Raw genomic sequence first — 15063 nt, 5'->3', positions numbered from 1 at the left:
CTGACAGATCTGTTTGTGTTTTTTGTAGGTCAACACAAACATGCTGCAGAAAGGCTGTGGGCAGCGCTCAGGCATTTTCTCAGGCTCCGTTTATTTTTTGATAAACTCAATATGCCAAAGAGCTAATCATTTGTAGGCCAGATATCCTGCTTTTTTCTTAACTCTAGATGATAATGATGTCTTACCAAAGTGATACCATTATTTTCACATAAAATGTTAGTGGTGTTAATTTAACATATTCCTTTTTGATAATTCTCCAAACTGTCTAAGTTCACTCTTCTTACTATTCTTATGTTGACAGTAATCATTCACTCGTTAGAAAAAATCATGGTATTGGTCAAAATATGATAAATATGGATTTACTTTTATATATAACAATGTCATGTCACATTTTTCTTCCGGGACTATACCTGAAGAATACCACAAATGATAAAGTGGTAGGAGCAAAGATAGGCAGGTTTACAGAAACACTGTGCCACCAACTGTTTAGAAGCTGCCTAAAAATGTTAACTATGTTTGTACTCAGTTTAAGCTATCCCATGATCCTCAAAAGCTGCAAGTGTTAAGTTAAAGTGGCCCTCCAATACTCTGGGGGAGAAACATGTACTTAAGTTAATTGCAGATTGGGAATTGATGTTAGTTGTAGAGCTGCTGGGCTATGACATCCCCTGTCTGGGAAGGGAAATTTAACTACCAGCTGTAAGAATTACTAGAGAAATAAGGAAGAAAAACACAAACAGTTCTATAGGCTACACATCACAGATAGACAGGAAAAGCACCCCGGAGATAAATACATGGAATAGACTGCAACCAGCAAAAATAATAATTATCTATATAGTTATATATCTACACATTTTCCAAAACGGTGGCACAGTGCTCAGTATTTTAGTGACAAATAAAGAAAAAGAAATGTCAGGTGAGGAGCTCAGAATTAAAACAGGCAAGTGTAGGCAAAGGATGAAAAGAGACTGAATAGTTAAATTTGGTAGTTCTGCTTTTTAAAATAATTTCCGTATATTTATATTACAATATAGGCTAAATTAAAAGGATTATAAGTTTAGGCCTAAAGGCTCAGTGAATGCTTATTATCAGTATTGTGTTAAGCACCAGTGATGTGCTTGGGACTATACTAGACAGCCTCAGCCCCGAGCGATTTAAAGTCTAAACCAAAAAAGGATAAAACAAGGTGCGCCGAAAGATGCAGAGCAACGCTGTAATTTGGAAATTTCCCTGTAACATATACAACAAAAAGGAGAAAGCTTTTAAATAAAGGGGTACCTTCTGTGAATTTCACAGAAGAAATGAGTTCCTAAAAAACATCTCAGAAAATAGAGACGGCAAACTGACATTAGGGAGCGTCCTGGAAGAACATGCAGAGACGTGGAAAGGAAATGAATGGCATGGGAATGTTACTGTCAGAACCAGGACTTACAGATGTTATGGTAAGAAATTAGATGTGAGCTGTGAGCAGGATGACGTTTCATAACATGAAACTCGCACAGGAGAGCATGCTGCAAAAACTTAAGAGAACAGATGTCACTTTTAAGTACCAGAATCTTTTTCGCGTGTGATTGGTCATAGCAGCAGTGGAAACTGAGAACTGCAGGTGTGTGTCTGGAGGAGGAGAGAGATGAGTCAAAGATGACCACTAGTGGGGAGAGGCCAATTGAAAAGAAGAATAGAAGATGGAACTGGAGGTAATTTAAACTTAAATTCTGCAGTGATTAACGACAGAGATAAGAAAGAAAAACTGTCTCAACTACATTTTCTCTTTTGCTTTCAATATATAGAAAATCCCAAGGGAAAAAACTCACTGAAATTAATATTATTTACCAATTAAATAATTCTAAGATGTGTTAACATGTACATCTTCCCAAATTAAAGAGAACTGAACGTTGTTTACAGGAGCAGCTTATTTGAAGTGTTATTTTTGGTTTTTCCCTACAGGGAAACAGCCTGTAATAGCTACCACAGAACAGCTATCCCACAGCTGGCCCTGAAGTTTGTGCTCTTCTCCCACAGTCAGTGCCTTTTTAGCCCACAACAGAAGTGGCTTAAACTAAACTGAAAATAAAACGGTCTATAACATCTATATAAGACGTTCGTCCAGAACAGCTTATCTATTTTAAATTCTAACTATAGCTCTTTTCAAAATATGCTCAGATAGCTTCATTTAAAAGTATTGATCAAACATAAAACTGGATTCAAATATTCTAAAATACATGAAATAAAAACGAAATAGATGAAATGCCTTAGAATGTAAGATAAACAAGTGTCAAGTGGAGAGTCAGACTGTAAACCTATTCTAACTTGTAGCTTATAATTGTACCTGTAGATAGGGAATTTTGATTTTTTCTTTGAGAAAATAGTCCCCAGTTTGATCAGTAGTCATCACAACAGTTTAAGCAGCATCTGCTTTTAGTTAAAAGCTTACAATGAAATGCTTAAAGTAGATTAAGAAATGCCTATTTGTTAACACTGCAGACAAAGTAAAATAATTGCATTGGAGAAGCATGCAACAGCTACAGTTTCCTAAACAGGTTAAAGAAGTTTTAGTGGTGACAGCCTCAAAGCTCTTCCATTTTAAAGACCTCATTTAATTGTTACATTTCTTAGATTATCAGTTTTAATGCAAAAATACTAAACATACTAAATAATGTGGTTTTTTCTCACTAAATAATTAATACTTGTTTTTAAGATGAGGATGGGTCATTTTTCTCCCTTACATTTTAAACATATCTATTTCTTTTCATCTACCTGAAAACGCATTTAATTTGAATAGTTATTTCTTTAGCAAGTCTAAAAATCATGTAACAAGAGAGTTCAGAACTTTACCTCCAGTTTGCCATGTGCACAGCCTAACAGCAATAGGTTGGCTCTGTCCCTTTCACAGGAAATAGGAGACCAAGGCCATGCTCCATCACTAGCTGCTGACCACCAGCAAATGGCCATATCTTGCATACAGTTTATTGCCAGGTGACGTTTCATCCTCCTACCTTCTAGTCCAGGTATATCAATGTAAGAAATCTGATGGAAGAAAAAATGCAGAAAATATTTAAGGCAATAAGATAGCACAGTGGGAGCAATTGGGAGCATTTACTTTGCATTTGTGAAAGAGAATCCATACATACACAGAGGACTGTGTACATATATCTCCATATAGGCTGTCTGTAAATGTGAAAAATATCTCCTCAGACAGAATGAGACATGCTCACACTTTTATCTGCGGGGAGGGGATTGGGAAGGAAAGGAATGTGAGTTAAGAAGGAATTTACTGCAATGACTCCAATCAATACCAAAATGTACAGTCATGGTTGCTTGACAACATCGACCTACACACAGGATTTAAGCTTAGCCATATTAAATGACAAGTTCTGCGAAGCTGACCAGAGAGCTAAGGTTAGTGTTTAAGACATAATCAAATATTAAATATATTCTATGCTGTTTGAGCAAACGTGCATCTTTCTTTCTCTTCCCTAAATTAAGGAACACAGACAAATATTCGCTTTGTGAGAGAATATATACTTTTCTGCATAATGTGGATGAGCTACAGCATCATGCGTAAAGTTTATGCAGCTCTGGAGAATTGTGCCTCTTTCTCAGGAAGGATTTGTGGAATTTATTATTCAAACTCTGTTATTTTGGAGCATGGTTATTTGAAAACATGAGCAGTGCACCATCTGGGTGACACATGCCAAGGAAATATAGATTGCACCGCATTTCTGCTTAAGGAATTAATGGAAGGTTGATAGCTAGGGGAGAAAAAAAACTATCTTGCCATTGCTGGTCAGCAATAATCGAACCACTTTCTGGGGATTAAGCGCATGGCTAAGCCTACTGGACCAGACACTAGCAAAGGGCAGGGGGTCTTCTTATCAGAGAAATGCTTCTGGAGCCAGTCTCACTACATGACAGATTGCTTTCATATTCCTGTCTGCAAGGCAACAAAGGATGGCAGTAATGCGATAATGCCAGAGTGCAATGGGTGTTAAGAACCCGTTGCATTTATGTATTGTATTTAGTAAATAATCAGGCTCATCCAAATTGTGATCTCACCACTCAACCAAGGCCATTAAAATCAAGGTTAATGCTTTAATAATCCTTTGCTGTTTTTTATATGGTCAAAAAGAACCCTTTTCTATTTGCATGGTCATAATATTATTGACCTCTTCATCCCCTGAATGCACATCAAAAGGAACTGAAATCAAAGTAATTACCAATGTTGTTCTCTCACGGTAAACATTTAACTACTTGTACTGTCTCCTGCTTCAGTTAATTGAAATGGATTAAAAATACATAGGTGGGAAAAACTTACAAGAGGTCAGTATTTTTAGAATATATATACTTTTACCTGTCAAAATTCTATTTAAAAGAATAAACATAACGCATACTGAAAAGGGAACAGATAACTGCTATTTGAATTCAAACTGTGTACAAACAGTGAATTTGGTGACAATACGTTATCTGGGGATGGAAAAACACAATACTTACACAGATATTAATTAGAGCTGTGCTGCAGTGTGTACTGATCATAACAATTTCACATTTAATAGCTGCTGAGAATCTTTTGTTTACCTGTCTTTACATTTTGCAATAGACATTGCGATCTCAAACATGGACTACTGCCAATGAGTAAAGGCAAATGGCCATAGTTGTTTCTGTATTTCCCTGTACTCTAAGACTATACTGATTCTCATAATAAATCCTCCTTTTTTCAAAGTGTACATATAATCCAAGGTGTTGTAATTTAGAAAGGTGAGGCTGGAGGAAGCAATTCTTCCGTTTTGGTATGCACTGTGAAAAAATAAACTTTTGGATAGACATTAAAATAGAAGGAAAGCATGGTTGAGTTTTTCTCACTATTAATAGCACTCTGGCAGTCTAGCACTGCCTAAAGTTCCCTGTCAATTTTGCCCACATTAGGCTGGACACCGATCAATGTGAACTTGCATCTGTCCATGTTCTAAATAAATTAAAATCTACATATGACAGACATTTAATTATATTGAAACATATTACTGCAAGCAAGCATTTTACTCATTTTAAAAACAGAAACTGAAACGCAAATACCACGTACCTTTTTCAAGGCTGCATTGAAAGTGAGAGGCAAAGATGAAAGCTATACTCAAATTTCCTGAATCTTTGTTCTACATTTTAATCCTATGGTAGTTCTATACCAGTGCGAGTTACCTTTTAATTTGATTGCTCTTGAAAATAATATCAAGACTAAGGAACTGGGGTTTTTTTAAGTGTGTATTGTTTGCACATTTGCAATTGAGGAAGATCTTTTGTTTCTTTTTTTATTATTGTTTCTTTTGTTATTAGTTTTTGTAAGTTTGACCAGAAGCAGCCATGAAGAACTCTAATTCAAATGCAGAGAGCTAACATAATATTATTGCAATAGTGAATAATAGTTTCTGCTGGCTCACACTAGTGCAGTTTTGAAGATAATAAAAATTATATTTAGCTGCCTAACTAGAAAGCTTCACATAAAGGAATATTCAATTAAAAAATGCAAATGCCTTTTTTTTGGCTGGCAAAGAAATAATCCATAGTGATTCCCACTGATTTCAAGAGAATGCAAGGTTACCGTTGAACACGGAGGTGTTTCTAGAAGCTCAGCTGTGTGAGCAAATAACTGAACATAACAATCCTATTAAGGAAGCCAGTAGATATTTCTGGTTTCCTAGGGCAGAGACACTTTTCTATGGATTAGGTTTTCCTTCTTTCCCAAGGAAAAAATGGCATAACCATTAGATCCAAAATGGACACAGCAATACCTAGAATGAAAATATATTTTCTAAATGTAACTACAGTAAGGAGCTACAGCCTTTACAATTAAATGAAGGTGATCTTCAGCTTACCAGTCTCTTACTTAGAGCTTACAGTTATTAAAAAAATAACCACAACCACCTGCCAACCTTGCTTCTAAGCACAGCCATAACAAACACTGTAGGCCAGGCACAAGTGCACATCATTTTAAAGTAAACTACGTATCAGCTCAGTTCCTGGTGAACAGTGAACTGTCTCAAATCCACGTTATAGAGGTAGGATCAATCTCGCAAACACAAATCATTGCTGAAAAGAGGCCCTGAACTGAAACAGCCTGGAAAATGTTTTAGATATTCATCCTAGCAGAAAATATTCCTACCAAGCAAGTTAAAACATGGCAAAACTTAAACATATCCTTAAAAATCTTGCCTTGAAGATGCAAATTCTCTATGTGAGGAACCAAACTACTGAGGGGGTGCCAAAGGGAAAATGTTTGCTAGCACAAGATGTCTTTAGTATTTATTCAGTTTTAAATAAATACAAAATCACTCTTTTGCTCACTACATCTTTCTACTCTTCTTGAGCAAAGGCTTGCCACTTCATTTTGCTTGCAGTGAACTGGACTCAGCCTTTTTCTTACTTTGCCTGTTCAAAATGTATTGCCTTTAGCTGATTATTTTGTTATACTGCTGTAGTACCGAGCACTTCCACCTAAGGTCAGAGTTACGCTGTCCTGAAGCCAAAGAGCTTCGGTGGAAATGGGTTATGCCTACGTAACCCAACCCACCCAAGAAGCAGCATAAATTTGCTTGAGATGAATGGGTTTCTACCGACAGCCAAACCAGTCAGTTTAAATGTGACTGCCTTTCTGCTTCTGCTCTGACTGTGTGGTATAGACACACTCATACATAAAAGGCTGGAACAGGGGGCATTTCAATCTACACTACATAAATAGGGAATTGAGATACAGAGACACAAAGTCACTTGCTTAACGTTGTATATATATAATTTGTCAGTGGTGAGAAACTCAGCTTCTGTATTTCGAGTTCTAGCTCAGCAGCTTAGTTGCAAAACCAACTCTCCTAACAATATGATTACTGTAACTAGAAATTAAGACTTCTGCAGTTATAACAGCCCCAGACAGATGACTGAATAAACACAGCTTTGCGAGTTTGTGTATATCAGCTGAGCCGTAGTAATTGACCATGCGTGCATTTTTAGCCCACAGCAAACAACAGGCAAAACACATTAGCTTAAATCTTTTACACTGAGCTTTACCATTACAGGTTTTACTTCATGCTTGTTAGATGCTGAGAATGTGCAAAGGGTCAGTTACTGCTGCTCAGCTGACATGAGGTAATCTGTTAAGCGGGGGTAACTCAACTGTGCCTCTGAGGCCTTAACGTACGTGGAACCGAGTAGAAAACTGGATCCTTCTTGGTAGAGTTTTAATTCATTTAACTCAGAATGCCATATATTTTATTTTTTTTTACTTTCCAATAACTGTCAGTTTTAGGATTTGAGTTGTTCTGATCAGTTATATAAAAGTTCAGTGAGTGCCAGCGATTCATTATGTAAAATTACTGTAATATAGACAGTTACTATTGACAGCAATACCTTAAAATCCAAACAAGAGAGTTTCTCATGTCTTCTGTTTACACTGGGAGAATCCATCTTCTTTGTAAAGTGAATGAAGCAGAGTTGGTTATAGTCCTCAAATGACAAGATGATGAAATTGTCCGAAAGAATACCTGGAATAAAAAAATAATGCCACCACTATTTCTAGGAACAAAAGAAATTACTGAAACCTCCACTGAGACACTGCAAAAAGCAATTTTTTCAAGACACTGTCTTAAATATTACACGGAAGCCTCTGTAATCTCCTAAAAGACATCCATGTGTCATCCTGCCAGGACCTTCTTGGAAATGAGAAATAAAGCTTAGAGAGTAGTCAGATTACATAAACCTGAATAAATTATCTCACATCAAGCTACCACGACATTCAGATATATGTTTTATGCCCTTCCACATTCATTTTCATCACGGTTCACCCTTCCATTTTTTTCTATAGTAACATCCACCAGTGTTCTGGAAGTGCACGTAATGCAGCACTGCTGGCTTTGAGGATGATAAAGGCAAATTAGCACTTGAGGTGTACCTGGTGTTTTGACATTGTAAGTCTCTGGCTGTTACATACAGAATTATGCTTCAGAGGGGTTATGTACTTGTTGAAACCTTAACCTGTGGGTACCTGAGCAATACAGAAAACCAAGATGGAATGGATTCCCTTGAAGTCTGGAAAAGTGCAGTGGAATGGTTCAATGTAAAACTGATTAACAGACCAAAATAGTTCAATATAAAACTGATTAACTAATTTGACAATGAAAATTAATTAGACAGTGCTATCTAGGATTTTTTCCCAAGTGTTATCCAGTTATTGAAACGCTGCTTACATTTAAAGAGATATCTGAGAATGAAATGTGCCATCAGGGTAACTAGCACCAGATTGCTGAAGAATTGTTAATGAGAATCAGGATTAATGTAAAGCTAGCAAGCTGTTTTCAGAAAGTAAACTCAGAAACCTCTGCTAAATAGAAAACGCTAGGAAAATTGGAACTGGGTTTAAAAACAAAATCCTGCAGAACAGCCCCTGAAAAAAAAAAAAAACCAACAACAAAAATGCATTTGTGACAAAAATCCTAGGTTTTTGAATGCATTTTTAATATCCTTAAGTAGTTTCCGTCAGCAGCTGAGTCTTAAAGGTAAGCAGTGAATACTGACTATTCAGCTTTGCTTTGAATTGGCCTGTTTTACAACCAGTTGCATTTTCCAATCGCCATGTACTGGCACAGCTCTGAAATAACTGGTATGCAAATGCCAAGGGGTAAATTTGAAGTCAAAAAATTGCTTTTGAAATTTTACATTAACACTACGTTTTGGGGGGAAAAAAGTGATCAAGTATCTGATGTTGGGAGTTAGAAGCTTTAAGTGAGCTCCTAAATACACGTGAAAATTCAAAGTCACTGCGTGCGTAGCTGCAATATGTACCCAATTAAAATACTTTTATATGCTCACAGACACAGCGTACGTTAAAGATGATCTACAGCACACATCCAGTGCTTCCATAATTTGTTCTGATTGAAGAAAAGAAAGCGGGGTTTGAAGATCCCTGGGTAGGTGTGGATGAGACGAGCAGCGCTGTGATTTACAGCAACCGCGGCTGCGGGGCAGGAGTGGAAGGAGCAGGAATGGAAGGAGCAGGAATGCAGTGCTTGGCCATGTTCAGACCACCTGGCTGTGCAGCCAGAAAGGCTCTGCTGGAGGATGGCACAGGCTCGGGGCAGAAGACTACACACAGATAAGATACATGAGGTGAAAGATAAGAAGCTACAGAGGGGTGATGCACATCTGTTATTGCTTTAATAACAATAAATGTATATGTGATTCGTGGCATAAATACTGGAAGGTTCTGTCGATATTTTTTTCCCCATCTGAAAAGCAAGCTTAGAAATTCTGATGCCAATTAGATCTATGTGAATGCAACTGTGGGCAGAGTCATGCCATTACTCAGAGAGGTGCCCTCAAGAAGACCTATATTACGCTGCTGGGTCTGATTACCCTACAGAGATGGGCAGTGCAGACAATATCCTACATGCTCCTGCCTCAAGGCCTCAGTGCTAGAAAACAAAGTGACAAATACTGCTGTCTTTCAGGAAGGCAACTTTTTAATAATTTCTAATTAACTTCTTAAAAAGATTATTGTTTTACCTATATAAATGTAAACTTTAAGAGTGCTTTAGTGGAGGCATGAGGATGATAAATGCAATCTTAATTCTGTACTTCATGCATCTTCATGCACAATCTGACTTCTATTATTCTACATATTAAGAGGGCATGCTACTCTGAGACACTACAATGTCAAGGTGGTAGATTTTAATCCTTATCCATTTCAACATATTCATGTAAATATATATATATGTACACACACACACTATTTTCAAACACATTTCTTGTATTAAAAATCAAATTGCTTTTGAACAAATCTGATTCCAATCCAGATTTGGAAAGACAGGAAATGATGCTGGATTGAAGTTAATTCATCCTAGGACAACATAATGTCTTGGCTCGCAGTGAGGTGAGTTCAATGTAAAAAATTGTACTTTGAACACTATTTGTGTAGGTAAAAAAGTATCTACTTTTATTGTTCATTAAAAAATAGATATTACAATGAAAGGTATTTGGAGGGTTTTCTTTTACTGAACAGAAGCAGCCCTGTTTCACCTTCAGATGTGGACATTAATAAACACTTGAGTCAGTGAATAAAAGGATAAACTATTACATAACCTTATTTAGAGCAGGTTGAGTATATAACTGCAGAAAAATGTATTTGTTGCTTTATTATTGTGGTAGGTTTAAATTTTCTAAGTAGTAAGGTTTTTTTAAAATTATATTTATATAACACTCTAAGGCAATGTAATGCAGTGTACAGATAACTATTTACTATTTATGAAAAAATTTAGGAGAGAGGGTAAATTCTACATAAATTCTACAAACAATTTCAATGTGGGTATCACTGAAAGCTTTGACGCTTTCCTACTTTTTGTCATCTTTCAATATGAAGTCCTCCCTCTAGAAACAACAGGGAAAAAGATCAGACTATTGAGTAGTCTGCTAACTAGGGGAAGAGTGGGAAAAAAAAGAGATGATGCTAAGTGTATTCTACAGCTTCATGCAATAAGTGAAGTTAGGGTTAATTTTTATTGGATCCTAAAGATTCAACTAACATAGTTATATTAATGATATTTTTCAGGACTATACTTATAATGAAGGAGAAGATGAGAGTGACATTGTGGCTTTCTTAAATAGCCGGGTCAATAGACAATAGATGCCTGAGTGTGGTTGAAAAGAAATCATTAAAAGTCAAAGCTAAATCTAGCATATATTGATATTAAAAGGATGTAATTCGGACCTACTTTTTAAGAATTTGGAAGATACTGTGAAATTCCCTATTCTCGATCACGTAGATGCCAAGATACTGACTTCTGGTTGTCAGTGAAGCTAAGTAGGGACACTAAAAAAGCTATACTTGTATTAATAAGCTCTTAAAAACGGGTACCTTTTTCTCCCTTTGCACTAAACAAAACCTTTGTAATTAGTCATTAGTTAATCATGATGGTGAGATGCTGGAAATCTATAGACTAAACCAGAGCACCTCCACCTAACTAATGTTATCCATTATCCATTATATTTTCTAATAAAATATTTTAATAACAACTATTCCATGTAATTAATCAGTAGGGTACTGTTTCTTTCTGTTCCATTTTCCCACTTATGAAATAAACAGAAGTTCAAATGGCATGTTTATAGCTATTAAAATGTGTAATTTTAGAAACCCATTCAGTATTTGACAAGCCTGAAAACTTTGATGTTAACTATTATTCTTAAAGTGTTCTTAGTCCTGAGGGTTGTAACTATGGCATTACATGCAATTACTTGTTGTGTTTGCAAGTCCCCAGTGGCAATAATTAGTCTACCTGTTGACATACTGTTTCTCTACTCCATTGTTAATGTAGGCAATTGATTTGCACGTGGGTGTAATTACCATCGCTGATGGTGTCGGAGATGAGCTTCCCCACCAGGGTCCTGTCAATCATCACTTTCTCCAGCTGTGGCCCAGAAAGGCTTAGGGAGACCAATATACCTGAATGAAAGAGGAGCTAGATCCAAATAGTGAGAAAACAAGACATAAAGAATCATTAATAATATGAAACGTTCCAAGGTAGGTATTAGCAGCTGTTACGTGGTGATTTAATTTTCAAAATTATGAAGAAGACTTTTATCTTAGATGTGAAGATGTCTTATAATAACTTTGAAAGCTTTTTCAATGAAAAAGAGAGGTGTAATATGACACTGAATCATGTGGCTACAAGAATTACAAATGAATAACAATTGAAGATGGTGCATGCTGGATCCTAAGTGTTGAATACAATGTACTGAATTTGCCTTCTAAAAAACAAAACCAAAATTCTGTCATATGAGTGTGGGATAAATTGATCACTCTAAACAGTCAAGAAATTATTTCTTACATTTCTTGCTTTTACTTTTTCCACATCATATTTGAATGCTTACTTATTAATTAATTAAACCATTATTTATTAAGCATTTAAATATGCTCTTATTTAATGTTTATGCATTATTATTTACGTGCTTCTGTATATGAACAGATGGTCAAGAATTTTCAATACATCTAGTAATATGGGGCATACTGCAGTTTTTAGCTACTGAACTTGAGACACCGTAAAAGCCATCCATAGACCTTCAGAGTATAATGTTTTCCTAATGTGTTCATACTGTCCCTATCATCACTTGATTTCACTGTAAAAAAACCCTGTAATTGTATAGCCTGCATTAAAAAAAGCATGCAAGCTTACATTTTATGTAGTTTTATATCACTTTCAGAGATTATAAAAAAAGCACCTTTTTGCTAAGTCCAGTTATTTCTGATCACTTGTATATTGTTTAACTTAAATAATGGTACTCTACCACTGTTGCAGCCCTGGGCTCCTAATAAATTCATATACTCCCATTCACATATCATCAGACATGGCTCTCTTAGAAAGAAGAAATTCAAACTATTGGACAGAATATTCAGAAGCTTCTCTCAGTGTTAACTGAGTATTTCTGCCTAATTAGTGTCAATTAAATTATACATCCAATCTCAAAGAATAAGTCACGTATTTATCAGCTCTTCCTGATGCCAAATCTTGCATAAGAGAGATAACGCATAGTAGGAAGTGTCACAAAAAGCATTACTTTTTGAATAATTAACTCATTAAACTTGATAACTTCCTGAATGCAACTATTAGAACAAAAACCATTCACAACAAACACAAATCCTCTCAATCTCGAATGGTGTTTACTTTGCCAACTTTATTTCAGTGTAAGAAAAGCTTTCTAAGAAAAATACTGCTTTCTTAGTAACATGGCGAAAGATGTCAGGGTTTTTAAAGCAATTTGACCATATAGTTGTTTATCTCGTTTCCAAATTTGGGCTCTGCAAAAACCTTGATGTAAAAACAATGAAAGATTTGATGAAAAATGACTTTGATTTTCTCAAGCAGTACTGAAAAAAGATGAGCATTTTAATTTATCACCTAGTTCCACCTCTGATCCCACATGCTGCTGGAATAGATGACCTCAGTATAGAAGTTAAAGACATTTCAGATCAGCTCTAGCTCCTGGCATATGGTTGCAACTCTGAAGGACTCATCCTGGCAGATGGGTTCATTTCCCTCTGATCACTAAAAAAAAAAATTATCGCTTCAGCAGAGACCAAATCAGCCTAAAAACTGAGCAATCTTTTCTGGCAAGGGATGCTCAGAGGAAAAACAACTGAAGAAATGTAGCAGGGACTCAACAAAGGCCAGAAGTAAGGAGTTCCAGCTCTTCTGCCTAAGAGCATATTTTTAATAAAATCTCAGTACTTTTTAAAAACTTGCAACCAGTGAAATGGTTGTCCTTGCAGTAGAATTTGGCATACAAATGCCTGTTTTATGCTATAATTCTGACACAAACGTAGTTGCAAGTTAGTTTTTTAGTACAACACACTAGTAAAAAAGCACCAGGCAAAGTGCACAAGAAAATATAGTACTGGGAAAGATCCTGAGTTGGCAGTAACATGCATCAGGTGAGACACCACACCTCTTCTGTCTTTTTCATACATGTTACAGACAACAACAATATGATTTATCTGAATCTCCTTTAGCTTATGGATACATTACAGTTATTATTCCTGTTTTACACATTCATGTTTCAAAATCAAAAGGATAAATATGTCATGCAACTCCGCTAGAATAATGGAAGTGCTGGGAACCAGAATGCAGCAATCCAATGGAGTTGCCTCTTGTTCAGTGCTCTGTTCCCAACAATTTAGCTATGAAAATTGTCAACTCCACCTATTTTGTTATATTACTTTAGTTCTGTGCTCTCTACAGCAGGAACAGCATATTTAAATAGATTACTTGCTTGCCCTAACTAATATTTTTAATCGATGTTTTTTCAGTCTATCTTCCTGCCAGTTCACAATAGTTCAAAAACAAATTCTAGCAACTTCTGAAATAAAAACAAAAAATACCTATGATATAAAATTAATTTGTTAAGAACAAATGATTTTTTTCCCCATCCCACCAAAGTCTACATACATTGTTTTGAAACACACACACACATATATATGTGTATAAAGTGCTCCAACATTCTCTGTTATGACAGATGTCCTTTAAGGTTTTGTCCTAGTAAAAATATTAGACACAGTTACACTCATGCAGCTCTTATTAGAGTCTTTCAAAACTTCAATTTATCCTCACGTTGAAGTTAGATGAGATAAAATCACAATTTATTTCCAACTTGATAATGTAAGTCTAGCAAGGTCTGACTATGGTTAGCTATAATTGCCCAAAGAAGATAGTTGAAAAAGTGAGGGTCAAAACACAGAAGCTGACAAGCTACTGTGCAAGAAAATAGTTATCAAGCAATATTACATAAATACACTAGGATAAGCAGTTCTAAATTTCTCAATGAATATCAGTCAGCCAGAGAAGGAAAGACACTGCAAATCCTTCAGTGTTATGCACCAATAAGAGAGCTAGTGCAATCACATACTCCCCATCTTGCATCTTCCCCACCGCCTTTGCTTAGGAGCTATGCTCAACTTGCAGAAAATGTTTCTGTCCTGGTAGGAGAGTGTGAGTTGTTCCCATGCTGAGGCTCCTTGCAAAGGCTGAGGAAAGCATACTGGAGTCAAACCAGGAGGGTGGCCTTGGTAAATTAGAAGTATGTAGACTCCTGGTTTACCTAACAGAGAAGGGATAACACATTGACTCTCTCCAGGTAAAGCCCAGAAGAAAAGCGTGTTGTGGTCTGTAGCTAGCCAGTACACTAATGAGTGAGTGTGTTACGGAATGAGGCCGTGTGTTTGTCATTCTGCTGACATGTAATACGTCTACGCAGCATATTGCACAGAGACATGCTTGCAACTCTTGGCTTGAGAGAAATAAAGAAATACAAGGTTAGGCTTCGTTAACTCTTACACATTTCCAGGTATAAATTTACTTTCTGCTGATATATTCACTTTTTTCTGATGACATAAGTCAAACCTGTTAGAGAGCTAGAATGGACACCTATGGAAATTCTTCCACAGTGAATGATGAGACTCTCATATAAATAAAATTATAGTATGTTCGTCCTTTGTTTTATATGAAACTGGTCCTTTGTTTTGTATGAAACTGGTCATTG

General features: G+C 36.1%; 1 protein-coding gene across 12 annotated transcripts in view; it reads right to left on the bottom strand.

Annotated features, from left to right (window-relative positions):
* Positions 1-15063, bottom strand: part of WDPCP (WD repeat containing planar cell polarity effector) — a 141834-nt gene that overhangs the window by 68093 nt on the left and 58678 nt on the right. For all 12 annotated transcript variants that reach the window (XM_031599223.2, XM_031599210.2, XM_090134672.1 and 9 more), the window contains 3 exons: positions 11375-11489; positions 7390-7523; positions 2836-3027 (listed from right to left, as the gene is read on the bottom strand). In XM_031599223.2, the coding sequence (XP_031455083.2) occupies positions 2836-3027; positions 7390-7523; positions 11375-11489 (441 nt within the window). The remainder of the gene's footprint in view (positions 1-2835; positions 3028-7389; positions 7524-11374; positions 11490-15063) is intronic.

The sequence above is a fragment of the Phasianus colchicus genome, chromosome 2 (genome assembly GCF_987193195.1).
Source record: "Phasianus colchicus chromosome 2, bPhaCol1.hap1.1, whole genome shotgun sequence".
Taxonomy (NCBI): Eukaryota; Metazoa; Chordata; class Aves; order Galliformes; family Phasianidae; genus Phasianus; species Phasianus colchicus.
The sequence above is the reverse complement of the archived record's forward strand: the minus strand, read 5'-3'. Positions and strand labels throughout refer to the sequence as shown.